General features: G+C 32.5%; 2 protein-coding genes across 6 annotated transcripts; both read left to right on the top strand.

Annotated features, from left to right (window-relative positions):
* The first annotated feature begins 6,315 nt into the window (after positions 1–6,315).
* On the top strand, positions 6,316–18,887 carry LOC137836721 (protein RST1-like). Of its 3 annotated transcripts, none has more exons than XM_090301295.1 (25): positions 6,316–6,801; positions 7,473–7,757; positions 7,891–7,974; positions 8,090–8,366; positions 8,767–9,020; positions 9,242–9,425; positions 9,513–9,700; positions 9,813–9,913; positions 10,484–10,559; positions 11,490–11,621; positions 11,697–11,778; positions 11,911–11,983; positions 12,316–12,475; positions 12,588–12,718; positions 12,808–12,899; positions 13,104–13,195; positions 13,269–13,484; positions 13,604–13,681; positions 13,900–14,082; positions 14,488–15,381; positions 15,480–15,776; positions 16,451–17,101; positions 17,381–17,531; positions 17,659–17,777; positions 17,962–18,887. In XM_090301295.1, exons 1-25 carry the CDS (start codon positions 6,403–6,405, stop codon positions 18,358–18,360), a joined length of 5,598 nt encoding a protein of 1,865 aa, XP_090157421.1. In that variant the 5' UTR covers positions 6,316–6,402; the 3' UTR covers positions 18,361–18,887. The 3 variants fall into 3 exon arrangements, with proteins under 3 accessions (XP_090157421.1, XP_090157420.1, XP_090157422.1); XM_090301294.1 differs by having other exon boundaries at positions 6,330–6,801; positions 8,087–8,366; XM_090301296.1 differs by lacking the exons at positions 6,316–6,801; positions 7,473–7,757; positions 7,891–7,974 and having other exon boundaries at positions 8,090–8,185.
* A 1,093-nt stretch (positions 18,888–19,980) lies between these two features.
* LOC137836715 (uncharacterized) lies at positions 19,981–23,781 on the top strand. Of its 3 annotated transcripts, none has more exons than XR_016520399.1 (3): positions 19,981–21,330; positions 23,166–23,347; positions 23,553–23,781. XR_016520399.1 is itself a non-coding variant. In XM_090301297.1 (3 exons), the coding sequence occupies exons 1-2, from the start codon at positions 20,268–20,270 to the stop codon at positions 23,338–23,340; spliced, it is 1,974 nt and encodes a 657-aa protein (XP_090157423.1). In that variant the 5' UTR covers positions 19,992–20,267; the 3' UTR covers positions 23,341–23,347; positions 23,553–23,781. The 3 variants fall into 3 exon arrangements, 1 of the variants encoding a protein (XP_090157423.1); XR_016520398.1 differs by having other exon boundaries at positions 19,985–22,230; positions 23,553–23,662; XM_090301297.1 differs by having other exon boundaries at positions 19,992–22,066.
* The last annotated feature ends 216 nt before the right edge of the window (positions 23,782–23,997 follow it).

The raw sequence follows: 23,997 nt of genomic DNA, 5'->3' as shown, positions 1-23,997 counted from the left end.
GTTGAGTTGGTTTTTGTTTTTGGCAAAGAAAGAATGGTAACAAATATTTTGAGGAAGATATGATGTTTGGGGCAAAAGAAATATTTGCATGTCTTGCCTTCATTTCAACACTATGATTATGAGAATCAAGTGTGGCACAAATGCCTAGGGATGTAGGATCTAGGAAGAGGATTGTTGTGTTGTTGTTCATGCATGTGATCACAATTGGGTCATTCAAGTTTGAACCAAGTGGGACAAGAAAACGTGCATGTTGTTGCCATATAGGGAACTTTCTTCCACATCTTCCTCCTCCTACTCTCTTCATATTAACCACTTTAACTTCTTACTATGGATTTTGGTACAAAATTAGTGGGTTATTTTATAATATTTTAAATTAATTCATAAATAATTTCACTACTAAATAATCATTAAATAAAAATTAATTTTTTTATATAAAATAATTAGTTATTATATTAACTAAATTAGGTACTATTATAAAGATTAAAAATAATTACATATGGATCTCAAATTCGTACGTAATAGTTACCTACAACAGTCTTACGTATGAATTTTTGTCTGTAAATGATTTGTATGTAACTATGTTTTACATATGAATTTATTGTCTTACATACGAACTTTGAGTTGGAGTTGTATGTAATATCAATTTTTTTTTGTAGTGTGCTATATAGACCTTATATAAGTATATATATTAATAATTTTTTAAGTTTCTAAAATAGTATATGATTTAGTTAATTAATATAATGATTAATTATTTTTTGTGTCTAAGATTAGTTTTTATTTAATAATTATCTTGTAGTGTAAATAAATAAAAGAGCTTATAAAAAAAAAATAAGAAGATTAAATGTTAGTTTTTAATGCTTTGTTGAACTTCGTATATTTTTTTGTTGTTGTAAGAAACATTGTAACATTTAACATCAAATTCTAAAAGATTGTAATTGGATTTTTAATCTTCCTTTTTAATAGTACGGAATTTTAATCTTTTTTTTTTATTAAATTGGTTTCAAATTTAAAAGAAAATAAAAGTCAAATAATATATACAAAGTAATCTCACTTTAAAAGCTTAAAAAGTCAAATGACTAAAAAAAAACATGTATAAGGAGAAAAAACTGGTTTCAAAACCTTGTAAGAGCACAAAATTTGCAGAATTAACAAGTTAATTTTTTACTGGATTCTCAAATGTGAAATAAATAACTAAGAATACTTTTCGATCTTAATTTTTAAGAGTATGAAAAAAATTAAATGTCAAATTTTCAGTTTTAATGTTTTTGAAAACACAAATCAATCTAAAGTTTATCTAATTTATTACTCAAATTACTTTTTTTTATCAAAATTAAATTTACTAGAATTTTATAGTTCTTCTAAAATTTGTTATAATGAGATAATGAAAACCTTATATATCTCCAATAATAGAGAATTTGTAGTGAAAATATTAAGTTTAAGGTCTCAAGTCTGGTAAAAAATGTTAAAAATATGAGAATTATAAAATGTTAAAAATAATGTGTCATAGTGTGATATAAAAAAAACAATAAGATAGTGGATAACCTTATTAAGAGTCATTTTTATAGGTTGATTTAACAAAATTAAATGTTTCATATTATATTCACTACAAGAAAATCATGAAATAAAAACCAATATTTAGAAACCAAAATAATTAGTTGCAATAGTAACTAAATTAGAGACCATTTTAGAAGCTAAACAAAAAATTGGTTTCTAAATTAGTTTCTATTATTTTCTATTATGGTTAAATAGTTTCTAAATTGGTATCTAATTAGCAACCAAGGTTTTAACTACCAAATATTTAGTTTCTAAATTTGGTCTCTAAAACCTTGGTTGCTAATTAGATACCAATTTAGAAACTATTTAACAATAACAGAAAATAATAGAAACTAATTTAGAAACTAATTCTTTGTTTAGTTTCTAAAATGGTCTCTAATTTAGTTACTATTGCAACTAATTATTTTGGTCTCTAAAAATTGGTTTCTATTTCATGATTTTCTTGTAGTGATTAACCTTAATACAAGAGATTATCTTAACAAAATTTATCAAATGTTTCATATTCTATTATTCTATTATCATTGATGTGATATGTAAGAGCACTTTAAAAAAAAACAAAACAAAATGGCAACCCCCTGCACCTGCACGCATATTTTTCTTTTCTTCCCTATCTCCATTTCTTTCTCTTTCCATATTCTCTTCTCTCCCTCTCTCTTAATTTTCTCTCTCAATCTTCATCTATTTTAGAATCTGATCGGACCACGTTATAGTTGGCAAGTTAAGGAACATTTCTACCCGATCAGATTTTTAAACAGAGCCCATAAATCTTGAAGCTTATCCAAACGGTGGGGAATAAAATTTTAGAAGTGGCTTGGAAAGCAAGCAATTGAGGTAAGGGAAGCTAAATTTAATTTTTAATAGCACCCTAGGATAGAAGATCTGAATGCGGAAGGGACGTGGTCCCAATATTCAATTTTTCTTGCAGGGATGTTGTGTGTTTATATATATTGGGTTGTTTGTTTATATATTATTTAAATTTGTAAAAATATTATATTTTGATGGTTTAATATTTAAGTGTTGTTTTTTTTTTATGTTAATTACGCTTTTGAATATTGTGGATCACTTTTTGAATGATATTGTATGACAAAATGGTATGGAATTGAATTCATACATTTGGGATCATGTATGGACTGATGTTTGGTGTGTATTAAGTATTGATGCCTATGTGGTAACAGAGATCTCCGAGCTTCACTGATGATCTAAGTCACATAGACTAAGATATCAGGTGGTGAGAAGCTGATGGGGGAGTTCATGCACACCGTGACATATGAGATGCACGGCTTGGGTTGTATTGAACTTACCCTGATCCTTTCTGTTGGATTCGCTGGTAATCTTTGGATCAGGTGTTAGTCTCTGGTAGGACTTACTTAATACGGGTCTTCCGAAAGACGTTATTTGTTGAATATTCTGGATGTGTAGATCCATGTGAGATCTATGTGATTGATTTATGTTGTAATTTGAAGACGATTGAATAATTGAGAAATTGGCCATGTAATTTGATTTTCTCTTTTAATTTAATTTCGTATATTATAAAATTTTATTTTCACTAGCTTACCCTTGCTTTTTGTGTTGTGTTTAAACTGCGATGACTGTACTATGTACACGAGCAGATGACCATACAGGTGCAGGAAAGCCTTAGAGGTTTCAGAGTTTTATTTTGAGCTATGGATATGTAAATATTTGTATTTCTATAAATCCTAATCATGTATTAGGAATGTTTTGAAAAACTCCAAGTTTGTATAGAAATACGTAGAACTTGTATTGTAATAGTTAGATGTTATTTTCTGGGGTGTTACATGATAGATATAATATTATTATTTTTAAATGATAACAAATTAAATAATAATGTGAGAATTTGAATGTCTAATGTTGAGGTGTTGAATTTTACACATTATCAATATAAAAAAATTATTATCACTTAGTTAAAGATTAACGTAAGGTGTCAGCCTAACTATGTCAAGTACTAACATAGAAAACTTTTTATAAAAAAAATTATTATTAAAAATTCTTATATATATATTATCATTTTAAATGCATAAAACTATTAATTAATGTTCATCAAACTGTTGGAATTATATATACATATTACCAATTTTTAAAAAATTACAATTTTTTTGGTAAAAAAAATTAAACCCTTTATCACTTAAATTAAACGAAGGTGTTATTTTTTCCACTATAATTGATTATTAGATTCTTCAGTTCGAGAAAAACATTACTTTCATTTTGAAAAAATAATATAAAAGGTAATTTTAATTTTTTTTTCGTAAAAAAAACCCATTGATTACATCATGTTTCTATCTTTGGTTAAATTTTTATTTAGTAATTATTAAGGTGTGGTATTTATTTGTTAAACAATGAAAGAAAAAAAAGGAAATTAATTAATTTATAATTTACAAAAAGTAATTTGTCCAAATTATCATATTTAAGTTTTTTAAAATTTGATAATTTTTATTTGTGTATGAGGTAATCTTAATTTATGAAAATATTTATATAATTTTTTCTTATATATTTTTTTATGGAAAAAGTTAGTTTTCAACCAAATAATTTTAAATTTTCAATATTTTTTTTACCAAAATTACTTATCCTAGCTGTCTTTGAGCTAATTTATCCTTTTTTATTGTTGGGTGTTACGAAGTGGACTTTAAGCCTAACTCGAAAATAGCTCTGATACCATGTTACGAAGTGGACTTTAAGCCTAACTCAACCCCATAAACTCATGAGGTTGAGGTTTGCACCCACTTATATACAATGAAATGCTCTAATCTCTAGTCGATGTGGGATCTCCAACATTGGACTGTCACTCTTTGTATTGAAGTTTGTCCAAATGAATCTGAGTTTGACCTAAAAAGTTGGTGATTGTGTTCTAAGTCTTTTGGTTCTTGTTTAATATTTGGTAAAAAAAAAATTGTCAATTAAAGCTAATTAGCTAGATTTTGAGTTTGAAAAAGAAAGATTTGGGGAGAGATTAGGGTTAGGGTTAGGAAGGTAGAGACTATAGAATAGGAGAAGATGTTGGAAAGAGATGAAAAGATACCAAACATATGGTCCTAATGTTCATCATTGTTTTCAAGAAAAAACAAAGTTGGTCTCTCAATTAATTACTTGGTAAAAATGGATGTTCTTTTTATTGTGGTAATTTTTTTAACATGAAAATTACATACATAAATATTATTACAAGATTTATAATTTAAAATAAAAAACTTGATAATATTAACATGGTATAATTAGTATTTTTATTAGAATAGATTCTAAATTACTCGAATATTATTAAAAAGTTAAATAATATTTAAATTATATTATAAGATAATTAGTATTATATTAATTAAATTAAGTTAAATATTATTTTATAAATTAAAAGATTTTTAATATTTAAAGTAATTTTTATTATTAATAAAAATTTATAAAATAATTTTCAATTGATATAACATTATTAATAACAAAATTTATTTTAAATATTAATAATATTTTAATTTATAAAATAATATCCAACTTAATCAATATAATAATTGATTTTTTTCTTTAAATTGATATTTAATATTTTTCTTATGTTATTTTATTTGATTAATTTATAAAATAAAATTTACTTTCTTATTTATGTGTTATAATTTAATCATATTTTTAATTAATATAAAATCTTCAATATTAAAGAAGAACAAAATGCAACAATTAAAAATAAATAAGAGGGACAAATACAACAAATCTCATTAATTATTAATTTTTCATTTTTTTTAACCAAACAAACAAAGTTAATTTTCTTATTTTCCCATCTATTTTCTCCTAAAACAAATTAAAAATGATTTATATTATTTTAACGTCTTCAATTAATTTCTATGATTGATGGATGAGACATTAGACATGCAAAAAATCAAAGCAAAAAATGGTAGGCACATGTCATGAGAACAAAAGTCTTCCATCAACATGCATGATTTGATATAGGTCACTAGCTCATACATAGCTATAACCTATTTTGTAAATTAATGTCTAAACCTAATTTATTATTTTTTTTAACCTTTTTTTAAAATTAGTATCATTATTTTAAAGTTTTTTTCACCTATTTTCCTATTAAAAACTTGTTTCATGTATAAATATGTTAGCATGTTAAATATTGGATAGACCACCATTTTAAAAATATCACTAACATGTTTACTCATCGATTAGTGAAAAATTAAACTAATTACTTTAAACTAAACCAAAACTAAATATTGTACCAAAACTAAACCAAATTACTTTAAATTTGTTAAACAAAATTTCAAAGTTAAAAAAAATCTCAATTTTATCTATCATTAATTTTAAAATTAGTACATGCATAAGTTTAAAATTTATGTAAGTAACCATCTAATTCAATAAGAATTTTACACACATACAAGCCCACACTCAACTTATATCAACTTAGGATTCAAACTTAAAGTTTCTTACCCTTCAAAGTATTTAAGTTTTAGAATGATTAAAATAAAAATGTAGGATTGTTTTTACTTTTTTCCTGTGATTGACAGAAGATTATTGTCAACTCCATAATAATACTTAACACGAAAATTTGTATATATAAAAAAATAAAAATATATGAGATTTATTTATTTTTACCTTAAAAGCACATCTAATCCTCAAAACATGTTAAATTTTGGCTTAATTATAATTTTGTCTTATTTTTTAAAAATCCGTAATTTTGATCATAATTTTTTTATGATTTACAAACTAAATTAATCAATATTATTTTAATTTATTAAAATATATAAAAAAATATTAAGCATAAAATTTTTCTGTAATTGTGTAAGAGTGTGATGAAGCTTCTTTGGTTTTGGTTGAATATGAAGTAACGAGTGAGAGAGAGTAACTAACTTTCTCACTGTGATGGAGTCTTACGGTCCTCTTCTAGAGAAGACCCGAGTGCCTCAACCGGGGCTCCAAAAGCTCGCGGTTGAAACCATTTTCTCGAAGCTTCGATCCGCGCCGAAGCATCTCGACCCGGAATCCGAACCCGGAAGACGCGCCATTTTCCTCTGCCTCACCTCGCCGTCTCCTCACGTCGTCGACCACTCCGTCCGCCTCCTCTGCCGCCTCGCCGCCGACTCAGTCGTCGCCGTCGCGCGCGCCTCGCTCGAGCTCCAGGCCGCGCTCGAAGGCTCCGACCCGAAACTCGTGCCTGTGTTCGTCAAGGGATTGGGCTTCCTCGCTCGCCACGAGTTCCGCAACAATGCCTCTTCACATTCTGCTTCTTCTTCTTCCTCTCACACTCATCCGTTCGTTAGGGTTAGCTGCTCACCACACTCACCACACTCAACGTGCAAATTATTCCGCCTTCGGAAATTGACTGAGTTGAATTCATTTTAAGTAGTTTTTCTTTGTGTTGGATAAAAAATATACTATAGGATTTGGTTCTCATTTGCTTTTGTGATGAAATCACGAGAATTCAGAATCACGTTTGATCAAAATATTTGCGAAATTAATTTCATCCAAAGGCCGAAGAAGCTGAAAGATAGAAACTCGATTATAATTACTGAAATGAGTGTGAGTTTGTTTTAAATTGAGGAAGTTCAGTGAAAGAAAATAATTGGGAAGGACATGGAGAGGGAGAGTGATATTTTCATGAACTATTTGATTTATGTGAATTATGTTATTGGTTAGATAGAGAAAGTTGTGTTGTGATGGATCAGTGTTATCATGTGCAAACATTGTTGTTTGTAGTTGACAAGAGAGCAAAAGAATAAACCCTGAGAATTTTGTATAACTTGATGCACTAGTTAACTTCACGAGCAAGGTTCCAAAGAATGGCTGTGACTGTGAATGTGCCCTCATTGACTGCATTTGCCTGCAATTTCTCACAATGTTAAGGATCGCGAAGAAATCATCACTGCAAGTGCTATGTGAAACCTTGCTCCTGACCTTGAATGAAGTTTGATATTTTATTTAATGTTTGGCAGGTGTTGTTGTGCCGGCCAGAGGTTCAGTCTGAACTTCTGCAGCAGGTGTTGCTGTTTATGTTGCAGAATAAGCAGGTGGGAATGGTGCGCGTTTGTGAGTTTTTAAGGCCGTTGTTGGATGTCTCAATCATAAAATTGTTAGTTTTGGAGTCATCCTCTTCCTCGTTTGCCATGCAACTGGTATCGTCTATGGTGACTTTCTGTTGCTCTTTTCCACATGACTCCATGCCTGTTTTTAAGCTGCTAATTGAGTGCCTTAAGTATCTTCCGCATGAGGGATCCGAAGTAAGTGTAATACGAGAATAAGCATTGGATATGTTGTGTTAAATTAGTTCTTTGTTCGTTTTGTTTTATTAGTTTAGTGCTAGGTGGAGTGAAATGATTATCTTGTTGCTGTTTTGTTTTCGGACCTTCCCAGGACTACAGGAAATTAATATTTATTGTAGAACATATGGTGGAGGCATATATAGTTGTACTGAAATCTTTGGCTGGAATGAAATCAGTATGTCCCTTGTAATTTAAACTTCTCATTTGCGTTCCTTGCTTTTATGATGATGTTTTCTACTTCAATTTAATTAATGCCTTGCCCTTGTATTTTTGTTGATCCCTGTTAGCAGCTGATAACTGAAGCTCAACTGTGTGCTGTTGAATTTCTGGAAACAGTTCTTTCTCTATCTACATGTCTTCAATGGCACCCTGGTGGTCATGAGCCCGTATGTGAACTCTTTATGCGCTTGTTAACTGTACAGAAAGATATTGGGTTAGCATGGTTACCTGGTTTGTCATCAACTATTGTATCATTATTCATAATCATTGTTCAATCAGAACTTGAACACGAACAAATTTCTATACTGAAACTCCTTCTCTTGATCCTGAAGTGGAAATATGATAGTGGTATGTTTTCTATAGCTGTCTTGATTTTGAGGTTTAAGCATGCATGCAAGTCCAATGCACTTTCATTTTCCATCAAGTTCTAAGTCAATCTCTAAAGTGTTCATATTTCATATTTTCATGAAAAAGATGTTTATGAATTTTCCAGGATATTGCTCTTGCATACCCTTTCTTTGTCTAGTTGCAAAGAATTGGGTTCAGGATTGTAGGCGGTACTTGGCACTAGGGCTAAGTTTACAATATGCACACCACCTGTATATAATTCCACTGAAACATTTCTTTTTGACTCCTGCTGTAAAATGTTCTCTGCTCGAATTCATAAAATAATCCCTCTAATTATGCTCATTTGATACTGCTGTTAGTATCATCATTTTTTATAACTTATTTATTGTTAACGATGCAGATGCTGCTATAAGCAGGACTGAATTCTCCTTATTATTTGAAGAGACTTTGTTTCTTCTTCCCATTCTTAGTCTCATGTCTGCCCCTTCCAAATCTGTTAAAGGATTGGCAACTGATTTACTTCACCTTTTGGAGAAGCTCCTTGCCAACATGTTTGTGGCTCCAAAAGATAAACTAATCCTTGAGGAGGGAGTTCATTATCTCAGCACGCCAGGAATTATAGTTTTCAGACTTTTGCGTCATCTGTGGTATCAGGTATTTTGTCTGGGATATGATTTTTCTGTTTAAACGTTTATTTATATTATCTATGCAAATTGTATATACATTTTGGCAGAAGCATTTATATGCTGTAGTACTATATGTAAACCCACAATTTATGTGACCAGGAAAGGGCAGTAAAATAGTATATTGTACCTATATCTAGTTTTCTACCCCAGCAATAATAGACTTTAAGAAATATGTATATGTTTTTTCAGGATGGAGAATCTTCTTCCAGAACTTCCCTTCTGAAGTTGACTTTACCGGGATTGAATCAAAGTGAAATAATGTATGATAGACCAGCATCTTGGGTTTCCCATTTAAGAGGGTTCTGTCTGTCAATTGTTGACCAACGAAAATCTTCATTACCTCTCTCACATTCTCAGGAAGTGTTTCTGAATGGTATAACCTTTTAGCTTTTGTGAAATGGAGTTATAGTTGTGTTAAAGGGTGAAAGAAATTAATGTTATTTCAATGTCTGCCTTGCAGAGATGCCCTTGTTACTCAGTTCTGTTCTCAATGTTTTATTGATACACCCATCAATGGGGGCTGCTTCTGTCGATTCTTTGTCTTCCATTGCCATTATGGATCCCAAACTAGGAGTTCCTTTGTTGCTAACAATTATGTTTTACAGTAATATATTCAGAAGAAATGATGTCCATTGCCATGATATGCTGGTAATTTCTCCATTTTGTAGTGACACTTATTGCATGTCTTACCTTGTTCTTTTGTCTCCCATTATATGTACATTATTTTTCTTCCTCTGTTGTTTTTTGGATTTTTTTGCAGTTAAAAGTTTTTGAAATGCTGCCATCACTTGCTTCACACTCGGCAATGATTCCACTTGTTGTTCAAACTATCCTGCCAATGCTTAACAAAGACGCAAAAGTGTGCGTACACCCGCTAGATTGTGTTAATGTGTATTTTGTTTGGTTCTTTTAAAAATATATTATTTTTATTATTATATTATTCTTGCTCATTAGTATCCTGTTTTTGGAGAGATGATGTGTACCATTGAGGTCCCTTTTTTAGCATTGAGTATAACATAAAAATGTAATCAAAGTATGTGAATTCTGAGCTGCTTTTGTTTTTAGCTGGAAAATGGAACATAATGACATCCAAAAGCCAATTTTGTATTTATAATTTCTGCTTTTCCTTTGTATTACTTTCAGGAGCCTTACTGGTTTTTGAATATTCTTTGCAAATGACATATCCCTTCTGTACTTGTGCCCGTAAATATAAGTACAAATCTAGTGCTCCGGGTAGTATAGCCTAAATCTTCTTCTTCTTCTTCTTCCTCAAGTCCCCATGGTGGAGGATGTTTGGTTTTTAAGATAGAAAATTCGTTGTGGTGCTTAAATGTTATCTTGGCCTTGAAACTAAAATATGGTCATTTTGCATTCTTAAAAATATTAAATATATATGCAATTTAGCTTTAAATACTTTTCCTCAACATGCAGCTCATTACATTCTACGGCAACTAGATTGCTTTGTCGAACCTGGGAGACTAATGATCGAGCCTTTGGGAGTTTACAGGTGAGCTTTTCACTCTACACTTTCCTGTATTTTCCATTGCAACAAATATTATTTTAGGCGGACATGTATTCATAACTATTTTATGCTGAAGATGAGATGACTTGAAATTTTGTAATTGATCGAAGAAATGTAATTGTGAACTCAATAAAATTGTAACTGTTTGTGAAAAGTTTTCTTAAGTAAATTTAAACACATTGAAATGGTGCTAGTATTCCGTTCTGTAACTCTATTATTTATTAAGATGTGCTACATATGATTAATATTTCCATTGTTCTTAAGAGTAGAATTTATTTCTAGAAAATTTATTTGTAGATAAATAAAGTAAATAACTTATTTTCTAAGCTTTTTACTTGGCTTTGATGATTAAAATCTGAGATAACTCCTGACATATTGATAAACGGTTAGTCCAAACTGTTTTTGAATTGGAAAGCTAGCTGCTAGAGTTAATGTATTTATTTATTCTTAAATTTGTTTGCATTTAAAATTGTTTGATATCTAGAAGTTAACATAGAAGTAGCAAGAATAATAGTTGCTTTTTTGCAAAAGATCCACACTTTTCTCATATTTTTGGAGAGGACATATTCACCCAAGCAAAGTTCAAACTTAAATCCACAATTCTTTGATGCTAAGTAAACAGTTCTTACACATAAAATCACAATTCTTTCTGTACTGTGATATATTCTTGTGAATCCATGAAAAGGACACATAAAAAGGTTTTCTATAAATTTATGTACAATCTGACAGTTTGGCATTTTGTCTGTCTCATTCTTTCTAACTTTTGTCCATGCAACATATTTCTTAGATTTTTAATGAGGATTGGAATTCCAATTTTGTTTGAGTATTTTACAGTCCCTGGCCATGTCTTCAAAATCTTACTACAGTAAATTTTTCCTATATATATATATATATTTTACATTTGTCTCTATCTAGGGTGTCTTGCTCCCTAAAGGGTTCACCAATTTCACATCTGAGAGAGAAATCTGCATCAGCATGGCTGCTTCCATTCGAGATGTTTGCCATAGAAGTCCTGATAGGGGTGTTGATCTCATCTTGTCTGTTTCGGTATGCTCTGCCTGTACTGTTTTCTTGATTTTCTTTTTGCAGTGCATCCTTTGATGAGAAATTACGGTTTAACAGTCTTGCATTGAGAACCAAGATCGTGTAATTAAAGCTCTAGGCTTGCAAAGCCTTGCCTTCCTGTGTGAAGCTGATGTGATTGGTAATTTTCTAAACATATTTGTGGAACAATACTATACCAAGGAATAGTAATTTATGCATTTACGTTTGATACCAGATCATGTTCAATTTATTTGTTAAATAGCATTCTGATCTGATATGTTGACTTCTTTAGACTTTTACACTGCATGGGATGTCATTGCAAAGCATGTGCAAGGTTACAAAGATGATCCTATTCTTGCTCATAGGTAAGCATGTCTAAGATTCCTCTGCATACACTTATACGTTGTCGACATAGATTATAATAATGATGGTGGTGAATTATAGAAAATGAAAAATTAGAAGTTATATCCCAACTCATCAAGTGACATTGACAACTTCAGAATTTTTCATTCTTGAGGATCATGAATTTTCTTAAACAAAATATTGCTTTACGTATTTATCTTCTTCCAGTTAATAATATTTGATTCTGTGTAGTATTTAGATTGAGGTGTTCTTTCTCCATAAATTAATATATAATTTCCTAGTTTAAATTGTCATTCTGTTGTCTCATTAAAAGATATTTCCTGTATTATGGCAGCCTTTGCCTTCTGCTAAGGTGGGGTGCAATGGATGCAGAAGCATATTCAGAAGCATCAAAGAGTGTGCTTCCAATTGTTTGGAATGTAGTTACCTCCAGTCAAGATAGACAGTGGGCAAAAGCAAGAATTTCAGCCCTGGAGTCACTTTCCCAATATGAAGTATATCCACTGATACAAATGTTGCTCTTCTGCATGAGTGAACTGTTATTTTATTGAATGAAAGAGTAATTTACACTTGTTCCTTTAATATTGTTTTGCTGTCACTTTCCAGGTATCCCAACTTGAAAATAGTATTCCAGATTTCAAGAAAATGATTTTAGAGTTGTTCTTTTCTGAAACAAGCCCCAACGTTCTCAAGGCTATGGAGGATTTTCATGTCAAGATAATAGCATATGAGCACATGTAAATACTGCATCCTACAATTTACTTATATAGGATGGTGTAATCTCAGTATGATTGAATTTGTTATTTTTTATATCCATTTGCCTTAGAAATCGCCGAAGACTAGTCAAGGAAAAAAGAGTTACAGGAAGCAAGATTGAAAAATTGATGAATGTATTTCCACAGGTTATATTCTCTTCAGGTATGGTGGTATCAGCTTTCCATTGTGTTCTTTTCCCAAGAATTCTTGCAAGAAGAAATTCAGATCTGATGGTTGAAAAAATAAAATTAAATGCTTAAATCAAGTCTTTTGTTACCAATAGCTCTTATCAGACTCTGTCTGGTTTAATATAATGATTTTCTTGTGTTATTTGCATACGCCTTGATCTTAAGCAACTATTCACAGGAAAGATAAAGGAAACTAGAGAATTACCTGGTGCCGCTTTAATATGTTTTTCTTTCACTCCTAAAGATGTGAATGAACATCAAGCATCCAAAGTAAGATATTGACAGTTAAATATAATCGGATTAGATTTGAATGAACTTTTGATCTGATATTATAAGTATTCAGAGGTTAAGAGATGTACATACTGGGTATGAAATTGCTCTAGTGGAAGTGGCTGCTTCTCTTCAGCTCTCAAGAAATATCTTGCTTGCGCTGATGGCACTGCAGTCATGGAAAGGCTTTGTGCGACGTTGGATGAAGGCTTACACACTGTCATATGATGCTAAGGCACAATTGAGTGTCCTAGATAAAACTTCTAAAGCTGCTAGTGACATTTTGAAGGTCAAGATTGGTCTTTTGCCATTACAAACCATCTTTTTTTACCCATTTATCAGTTATTTGTATTGAATGCACAAGTTTGTCATGTCTGATTTAGGTTTTTTTTGATGCTTTTTGTGCAGAGTATGATGGCTATCGCAGATGAGGCTATACCTAGAGCTGCTGAAAATATTGCACTGGCTATCGGAGCACTTTGTGTGGTGAGAAGGTTTTCTATGGTTATGCACTCATTTAAAATCTTTAAAGATTCTGCTTAATTATCCTCTGTGCCACATGTTGGCATCTTAACATATACACTGTTTTCAAGATTATTGAACATGTAGTGAGTCAGCTCTCTAATAATCTAGTTAGTAATGTATCTTGTGTAATTAGCATAATAACATTTGCTTGCAACTAACTTTGGCCTTTCTATTGTCAGGTTTTGCCTCCTTCTGTTCACACAGTTAAATCTGCTGCTTCAAAGTTTCTTTTGGAATGGTTGCTCCAACATGAACATGAACACCGCCAATGGTCTGCTGCAATTTCTCTAGGATTAATCTCTAGTTGCCTTCATGTAACAGATCATAAACAGAGATATCATAACATCACCGGACTTCTTGAGGTATTCTTGTTCTCTATTTTTTAATTAAAATTAAGTGCCGATGAAAGTAAGTTTGAATATTAAAGAAGCTATAACATTTTCTATGAATTTTTCTTGACATTTTAGATTAATCACAAGTGTTTGTGGAAATTTTCATAAGTTCACCTTTTTTGCTTAGATTTTATGAATCAAAAGTTTTTTGGAGGTTCTAATAAGAGGTTGTAACACACTTAGGTTCCCAATTTCCATTGTAGTAGAATAGTTGAGAAGTAAGAATGCTATTACACACGTGAAGGCTAAAGTCAGAGTTTTAAATGGATTATTCTGTCAATTTTTATTATTTTTTTTTAATTTGGTTCACTCTTGAGAGAAACTTGTTGATAAGATTTTCTGGCATTGCATTTAAGTGATTGTATGAACTTCCAGGTTCTTTTTGATAGCAGAAGTTCCCTTGTAAAAGGAGCATGTGGTGTTGGATTGGGTTTTTCTTGCCAAGATCTTCTTACCAGGGTTGAAACTTCTGTTACCTCTACTGTGATGAAAGAAACAGAGAAGATTCCAGAATCTGAATTGCTAGGAAGAATTATTACTGCCTTAGCTACAATGATACAACAGAGAACTCAATGTTCTTCTGATGTTTTACACAGTCTATGTTCTTGCTTTCCACTGGGTTCATATGACATAAGTGGTAAAGCATATGAACAGATATCTGACAACACTGAAGACTTGGAAGAAGATATCTGGGGTGTTGCTGGACTTGTTCTTGGTCTAGCTAACTCCATTAGTGCAATATACAGAGCTGGAGAGTTGGAGACAGTTATTAAGATAAAGAACTTGGTAATATCATGGCTTCCATATGTGCATTCAGTAGTTGAAATAAAAACTTTCCTAGGGAAAGAATCTGAAATTGTTTTAGCACTAGGATCCTGTATTGCACTTCCCACTATAGTAGCTTTTTGCCAGAGAATGGAATTGATGGATGATGCTGAGTTGGACCACATTGTGATTGCCTTTAAAGAGTTGATTTCCGAGTTAATTTCTGTGAAAAAGTCTGGCATTTTGCACCATAGTATGCTGATGGCATCATGTGCTGGAGCAGGGACTGTACTTTCTTGTATATTGAAGGAAGGTGTTTACTCTTTTGAGGCTGAACACGTTAAATGTTTACTGGAACTGTTCAGGAAATGTTACGTGAATCCTTTCCCTTCTCTTGTTCATCTTGGTGGCATGCTAGGAGTTGTTAATGCTATTGGAGCAGGTGCAGAAATTTTGGTCAATATGAATTTTCCAAAGTACACTAGGCAATCTGATTATCAGAAGGTAATTACCTTTTTGATAAAAATTGATACCAGCTATCTCATCGTATTATTTATTTTTTTCTTGCTTCATATTTAAATATCTTACTATTTAAAAAACAGGAGTCTTCCTCTGTAATGGGCCCTCTCCTATCAAGTTCTGATTTTGAACCATACTTGACATCATTGGTGCAAGAGTTGTTTCTTGTGGCACAGAATTCTGATACTCAGCAGCTACAACAGTTTGCTTCCTGGGTGCTTGCCTTCCTTCGACATCATTTATGGTCCAGGGAACTTTTGGGGGTTGATAGTGATAGCAGTGTAGCTGAAACTAGTTCAAAATCTGTTTCCCATAGTTTTTCTGAGGACAGTGTTGTTTTGAAGCTTAGTTTGTGGCTTATGGATTTCAAATACACTGAGGTAAATGTTTTATTTTGTATAAATTTTTATATATATTTATTCATTTGCTTGCTTGCATTGGACTACTTTCCTTCCCATCTGTAACTCTTTTTTTTCTGTTTATTCTCCTTTCTTTGTCCGATAGAAGGTGTGATCCTTTGCATTTAATGTCTAAGTTGATGCTTAATTTTTCTTTTTAGAATTATCTAAACAGATTTTCTTATCACGTTTGGGAGTTGAAAATCAAACTAACTACAAAAGTAGCTTAAAATCCATAAATCATTTAGTCATGATTATATATAAATTTGAAGTGTCCACTGGAAGCTAGTTGTTGGGATTTGAACTTAAGTGTTTTTTTAGAAGTCTTATGAATGAATTTAATATTACACTTTTTCGTGTACCCTTTTTAATTACTGGCTTAAACAATAAAATCATCTTGGTTTTTTGTTGATCTTGGTTATTCGATGATATTCATCATTGCATTATTTCTTACATGTTTTGTGCCATTGCGTAAACTGAATTCAACACAGTAACTATTTCTGCTTCTCCTATTTAATTATTTTTTTCTTTGATTTTGGCATGGGTGTATATGATAAACTTCCGTTGTACATCTATATTTTCTATTACAATAGTTTTATGATATGTTTTTTTGTTAGTACTTCTCATTTTTCTCTTATTTTGTCATCCAAATTCAGCCCGGAACTGTTGACACAGTCATTGCTGTATTAAGGTGTCTTTCTAGAGCTCCCAGGTTGCCAAGCTTGGATTGGGGCTCAATTATTAGGCGTTGTATGAGGTATGAGGTCAAAGTTGTTGAATTGCTACCCAAAGACTCTACTTGCAAGAATGGAACTCTTCGGGAGGAATCCACCATGTTTGCAATGGCTCATGCAAATCAATTTGATTCGCTTCTAACTTTTCTTGATGAGCTATCTGACTTTTCCAGATTGAGAACACTTGAAATAAATCTGCAGTCATGTCTGCTAAACCATCTGGCAGACCTTGTAAAAGTGTTTTCAAACTCCAGGCTTGAGAAACTATATGGTGATGTGAGCAATCACTTATTGTCTTTTACTTCATATATAGAGTCGGGCACTTACCACAAAAGCTTGTTATGTATTTCATGCTGGAAAGGTCTCTATGAATGCCTGGACGAGGTTTCTGTGGATACATCTAGTCACATATCTCATATTGAGAGGTGCATGGAGGTTCTATTTACTTTATTACCGGCAGTTCAATCTTCTGTAAGTGTAGTGTCAGGGGATGTTAGTTCTGCAGAGGAATGGTCCAAGGCTGTAAGATGCTTAGGGAAGGCTCCAGAAAGTTGGCTATTGGATTTCTTGAAGGTACGGTGTCCATACATGATATATTGTACGATATCTCTTCATCCAACTTTCCCCTCAAGAAAAATATTTTGAGTTCTGTCACACAATAATAGTAGTAATCTTTTACAATATGTGATAATTTCTATTGTTTGTTGCCTGTATTATGTTACGAGATGTTTTGTTGTTTACCTTAACCTAATTCTTCTTGTTGTTGATTCAAACTAATTGAGGTCTAGCTTATTATTAGGTACGAATTGTCACTTTAAACCTGTGATCTATGCTGACAGTTGCAATCCACAGGTTTCACATGAGGAGTTTGTTCAGAGTGCTGGAAAATCTATTGAAATCCAGAAAAAGGTTTGTGCTAAGATTAAGCTTGTGAAGACTGGTTCCCTTTCAGTGACTGAACTTGGAAAGATGAAATCCTACATTTTGAACTCCCAATCACAAGGTTAGTTTTATGCTTTGGTACTCAATGTTTCTTTATTTTTTGGCAAAGGAAAGCTCATATCAGTTTGGGCTGAAATAATTGATTGTTCACATGTCAAATGTCAATACTATTGGTCTAATTTTTGCAGGACTCTGGGATATACTCTTTGAAGTTGTGGCAGCTTTGTACCATGCGGAGGGAAGTATTAAAAAACAGTGGCTTATTGATGCTGTTGAAATTAGCTGTGTATCCAGTTTTCCTTCCACGGTAGTAGTTCCTTACTGATTATCACAACTTATTTGTAGTAACTTTCAGGCATATCATGGAAAAATTCAAAAACTAAATTCAACAAGAATTGGTGTGCTATAAGAGGGTTGCATATTCTTTATTTGAAAAAGATAAATGCATTAATTTTCAGACATTCATTTGTTTTGGAGCTTACTTTGTGCAGGCACTGCAGTTTCTTGGTCTGTTATCTGCTTCATGCTGCAAGTATATGCCCTTTATGATCGTGGACCAACAAATGGTAGTGAATGATCTACCAGTCACCCTTGTGTCTCTTCTAGCAGACCAAAACTGGAATGTTGTTGCTGAGACTGTCACGTCGCACCTCTTTTCATCGACAGAACGCATATACAACTGGGCTGCGCAAATAGCAGACGGTTCCTATATTCCTGGTTTGCAACCCATAGATGAAAGTGAGAATCAAATGGCTGTTTTTCTGCTCAAAGTGATGCATCATACATGTGTATTACTTAAAAATTACTTGCCATTGGATAAGCAACTCCGGCTCTCCAGCATGGTTATCGCTCGAGATGGAAACTATAGTCCCCAAAATACAAGATTATGACACTGAAATTGTTGCATACTCAAAACAACACCCTCACCATCACCATGCTACACGCAGCACGACGTTCTTGGGAATTGAGCTTTGGCATTCATGGAATGTGGACAATTCTGAGTCATTTCTTCCATTCCTGATTTGGTTCCGAATTCAATTGAGAGGACACAGTGTTGAGCAGAAGCGAACCGTGTGGAATGTCTCTGACAAAGCATGGAGCTGTACATACACATTTCAATGCATTAAAATTCGGCGGAAACATAATGCATGTTGTACCTTTATTTTTGTGTTCTTCTTACACATGTACTATAGTTCTAACCTTGGGGTTTTTCACCGAAATATGTAATGCATTTCGATTAGATTACACAAGAAAAATTATTGTGTTCCAAACCCTTGATTCCAAAGTTGAGTGAATGCTTCCATTGGAATGCCTAGTTTTTCTGTGACTTGATACAAATCCACGTAATGGTTGGAATCCTGAAAAAGTGTTCAGAAGTTGTTTTTATGAAAAAGTTCATTTAACTTTTTATACATTATATATGTGAATTTTTTAAAATGTAGAAAAGTGTTGGCTGTCTATTAAGTGCTGAAATTCCATACATCATAAAGTAGAAATAGAGGGATTGTATATTGTTATTAGGCAAGGAATTTTCTTACAACCAGTTCAAAGTGTTTTGTTTCTCGATAAATTTGTTTCACAACTACTGTGTTGTTCTTCACATACTTGCTTGGTCTGGAGTGTTGTTGAGAATGTTCTCTAAGGCATGAAGTTATAAATAGAACCATAACATATTTTTTTTATACTCTAACAAATCACCCGCAAGAAATCTCCTTAGTTAGTTGCCTTGACCTTAGTAAGTTTTAATATTAAAGAAACTAGCATTTCTAATAAATTTCTCGACATTTTAGATGAAATGTAAGTGTTACTAAAACTTTTCATTGATTCACCCTTTTCCCCTTGATTTTTATGAATCAAAAGTTTTTTTTGGAGGTTGCAACACACTTAGTTCCAATTTGGTTCACTCTTGAGAGGAACTTGTTTATAAAATTTTCTTGCATTTTATGTCACTGGTTGTGTGAACTTCGAGGTTCTTTTGTATGGCAGAACTTCCCTTGTAAAAGGAGCATGTGGTGTTGGATTGGGTTTTTCTTGCCAAGATCTGTTATAGACAGAGAACTGTTATAGACAGTTTATGTTCATGCTAAAAAAAAAGAAATAATAAAATGTCCAATTCACTAGTTGGAAAAAAAAAGCAAACTTTCCAGAGAAAAGAGTCTGAAGTTAACATTACAACTAAACTCTTTTTTTAGAATAGTTGGTAACAATACAGTGATAGATTATGAAAAGAAACGTAGATGATAGAATAGTTTAAGATTTATTAATGAGTAAAAAAAAACTTTAGAAAATGAAACAATATGAAAACAATGTCATCTTACAGGTATTGAAGATTTTTTTTTTATATTAATACATATGTAAACATTTAATAAATTAGTAAAATGTAAGAAATTAAAAATTATAGTAATTGAACTCAAGATGGAGTTAAAATAAATAAAAAATGTCCAATTCAGGTGCTAATTTTTAACGTGCTAAAATTTTATATTGAAGAACTTAAAAAACAAGCCTTTCATGATGGTAAGGCATGTATCAGAACACAAATTTTCACTTCGTCACAGAAGCAGGTTTCAACAACAGTGACAAGGGTTCCTATCATCATTCCTCTTACGAGCATTTCTTACCCTAATTCTCCTTCCAACACTCCTGATTCCCTGACTCCAGACGAACTTTTTCAGCTTCATATCATTAGTTCCCATGGCTTTCTGAGCAAACTTCCTCATCTTCTTAAATGTGCAGCCATGGAGGTTAATGGTTTGGGAAGGGTTTCGGCAGCGTCCAACATTGTTCTTTCTTTCTCAACATGATTCGTCGACCTTCAATTTATCTTCCCACACTGTTTCAATCATTCTCCAACTCAACTTTCACCGATAAAACCTTTCTTTTTTCTTCTTCTACTCTCATCACTCTTCATGATTCTCACTCCAAACGCACTTTGAGTCCCTTTTACAATCTTCTGCCTCCCACCCAGAACCCCAACAACGTCGTAAACCTCATCTCCTCCATCCTCAAACACAAAAGTTCCCACCTTTCCCTTCTCCAAAGTAATGAAATCAAAGGGATTCTCCCCCAGTTGGGTCCCCATGAAATTTCAAGGGTCTTGCTCAGATGCCAGTCTGATCACTCTTCAGCCCTCACTTTCTTCAATTGGGTTAAAAATGATTTGAATATCACGCCAACTGTGCAAAACTACTGTGTAATTCTTCATGTACTTGCTTGGTCTAGAGTGTTCTCTCAGGCCATGGAGTTATTGGCTGAATTGATACAAATGGTTGAGGTTGAGGGTGTTTGTGCTTCTTCAAATGAGGGCATTTATGAGAATCTTGTGCGCTGTACTGAGGACTGTAATTGGAACCCTGTGATATTTGATATGCTCGTCAAGGCTTATGTGAAGGTGGGAATGGTTGAGAAGGCTTTGGAAACTTTTAGGAGGAACATTGAGACTCGTCTTATCCCCAATGTGATTGCTTGCAATTGTTTGCTGAGTGGGTTGTCTAGGTTTAATTACATTACTCAATGTTGGGAAGTGTATGAAGAGATGGGAAGACTTGGAGTACATAGGAATGCTTATACTTTCAATATTATGACTCATGTTTTATGTAAAGATGGAGATACAGATAAGGTGACAGGGTTCTTGGAGAAGATGGAGGAGGAAGGATTTGAACCTGATTTGGTTACATATAACACACTTGTTAACAGTTATTGTAAGAAGAGGAGATTGGAGGATGCTTTTTATCTATACAAGATCATGTATGTCAGAGGTGTGATGCCTAATTTGATCACATATACAACCTTGATGAATGGTCTTTGTGAAGAAGGGAAGGTCAAGGAGGCTCATCAGCTTTTTCATCAGATGGTTCACAGAGGTATAGCTCCAGATATTGTGTCATATAATACTCTTGTGTGTGGCTATTGCAGACATGGTGAGATGCAAATGTGTAGATCAATATTGTATGAAATGATAGGAAATAGGATTTGTCCTGACAGCATCACTTGTCGGGTTATAGTTGATGGATATGCCAGGGATGGAAAACTTCTTTCAGCCTTGAATACTGTTGAGGAGCTTAAGAGATTTAGAATTAAGATTCCTGAAGAAGTATATGATTATCTTGTAGTTGCACTGTGTAAGGAAGGTAAGCCATTTGCTGCTAGAAGTTTTCTGCATAGGATATCTGAGGATGGTTATACACCTAAAATGAACACATACAATAAACTGGTTGAGTCTCTATGTGAATTCAATAATGAGGAAGAAGCATTAATTTTGAAATCTGATATGGAAAATAAGAGCATGAAAGTGAATGCTGCTGCCTATAGAGCTGTTATAATCTGTTTGTGTAGAGTAAAGAGGACTGTGGAAGCTGAAGCTTTGTTGGAGGAAATTATTGGTTCAGATATGTTACCTGATGTAGAAATAAGCAGGGCATTAATAAAAGGGTATTGTGAGGAAAATAAGGTTGATAAAGCTGTGTCCTTGTTGAAACTCTTTGCCAAGGAGTTTCAAGTTTATGATACTGAAAGCTACAATGCAGTTGTTAAAGTGTTTTGTGATGTTGGGAATGTGACAGAGTTGATGGAGGTTGAGGATAAGCTGCTGAAAGTGGGGTATGTTCCTAACAAGTTAACATGCAGGCATGTGATCCATGGATTGCAGAAAGCTATGGAGCTAGATGATGAGATTTTGAACCATAGTTTGTCTCAGGACAATTTTGAAACATAATTTGAGTTCTTTCCATCTATGTAAATTATCATGTTTGAGCTTCATTTTTGTAAGTCTGTTCATATTAATTTTATTCACTTATATTATAAAAATGGTTCTTTATCACATAAGAGTTTGAAACCATAGCAAATGGAAATTTCAATTTACAATTCTTGTATATGCAAGGGATTACCTCTAGCTTTGAAAACAATTAGATGTCTTTTACACAAAAAAGACATTCATTTCCATTAAAAGAAGTTTTATGGAGTTCAATCAAGACTGAGTTTTCAGAAAAAATAGTAACAGAAATAGCTTGAATATTGTTCAGAATATGAGTGTTAAGCTGCCAAACCCTCATGAAGTTCTTTGGTGACAACCAAACTGCTGTGCATAATTAACCTAAACTGAGACAATTTCAGTAATATTTTTAAAACAGGGTCTAATGTGTAAGGCCATGCATCCATCCAATTTAGTGTTCACCCACACAACCTTGTAATGGTCCAATTTTAGTTTCCTTAATATTCTGATCTTGAGACTCAAATTCATATTTTCAACTTTTTCCTGCTGAGACTGATCTCATAGTTTTCTGTTTGTATTCAAGAGTACTAAGATTCAATATCTTGAAAAAAGAGAAGCAAATAAATGTAACACTACTGCCCATTAGAAAAACAACTTTATACTCAATTGGTTCAGTAGTGTGAGTTATTGAAAACCTTCTGCTACTTGTGTTCAATTCCTACCATTAGAAAGAAAATCACATTTAGCCCTCAGTAAGATAAAACACAACTTGAGATATTTTATAAATTATTTGATTCATACACTGCTAGTTAGTTCATTTAATGCATGAGTTCAACTAAATAATATAAATACCTGGGATTAGAAATATCTTAATTTTAATTACTAATTTAAAGCATCTTTTATACGATACTTTGGCAATATGATTGTAGTGTTTCTCATATAATTAACAAATATTTCAACATTGAAATTCAGCCTTTTCTTTTATAGATATAAAGTGAGTTTGGTTCTGGTGACATGCCTTCTGCTTTTGGACTTACTCAGTTGTGAAATAGTGATCGATGGTTGTGACTTGAATATTCAGAAAGTGGATGTGGACACTAAAAATTGTGAAGTGCATGAAGTTCTAGCATGTGGCGTTTGTTCTCTAAAGATTACTCTGTAGTTGGAAGGTATGGTTCCATCCATCACCATCCTGTAGCTTGGTATTCCACAAAATTGATTTTTCTTGTCCACACTCATCCATCTTTCTTCTTGATCCATGCTTGGTGCGTTAAATTAATAAAGTTTCTGACAAAGAAAACAAACTTAATAGAATGCAGTTATTCACACCAGTTCAGTTTTCATGTTCTTGATTATTTTTGAATGAAAATACAGGTTCATGATATATTGAAAAGGCTGTCCATGATAAAATGAAGCTAGGGGTATTGACTGGAGACAAGATGAAAGGAAATCACTGAGAACATTGGGTACATTAAGAATGGCTTCTTCTGAATTCTGTTTCTAAGGAACTTGTATTGAATATAAACTAGTTTTATTTTCCTTTTCCTTTTACAGCTATGCTTTTGGTTTACTTTTAGATAAGACATTAAACAAATAGTGATCACTCTTCATTCTTGAGATATTATGTTGGCATGGGTGGTGTACGAGGAATTCACGTCTAAATATTCACTTGATTATACCTATGTGGTCTATGCTTTTACCTGCCTTTAAAAAGATTAACATTCTCTGAATTCATAACAAATGAAGAAATTGAGGATTTTAATTCTAGCTAAGGAAGTATTTTGAAGAGCTTATTGGAAGTGTATTTGAGCTTATGACT

The sequence above is a fragment of the Phaseolus vulgaris genome, chromosome 4 (genome assembly GCF_051622355.1).
Source record: "Phaseolus vulgaris cultivar YP4 chromosome 4, ASM5162235v1, whole genome shotgun sequence".
NCBI classification, from domain to species: Eukaryota; Viridiplantae; Streptophyta; class Magnoliopsida; order Fabales; family Fabaceae; genus Phaseolus; species Phaseolus vulgaris.
Note: the sequence above shows the minus strand (reverse complement) of the source record. Positions and strands in the feature narration are given on the sequence as shown.

Coding starts and splice junctions, on each gene's coding strand:
- LOC137836721 (XM_090301294.1), top strand. CDS start 6,403: ATGGAGTCTTACGGTCCTCTTCTAGAGAAGACCCGAGTGCCTCAACCG. Junction 9,021..9,241: donor TGCGTCATCTGTGGTATCAG/GTATTTTGTCTG, acceptor ATGTTTTTTCAG/GATGGAGAATCTTCTTCCAG. Junction 13,196..13,268: donor ATGAACATCAAGCATCCAAA/GTAAGATATTGA, acceptor ATAAGTATTCAG/AGGTTAAGAGATGTACATAC.
- LOC137836715 (XM_090301297.1), top strand. CDS start 20,268: ATGATTCGTCGACCTTCAATTTATCTTCCCACACTGTTTCAATCATTC. Junction 22,067..23,165: donor GATAAGCTGCTGAAAGTGGG/GTATGTTCCTAA, acceptor TTTCTTTTATAG/ATATAAAGTGAGTTTGGTTC.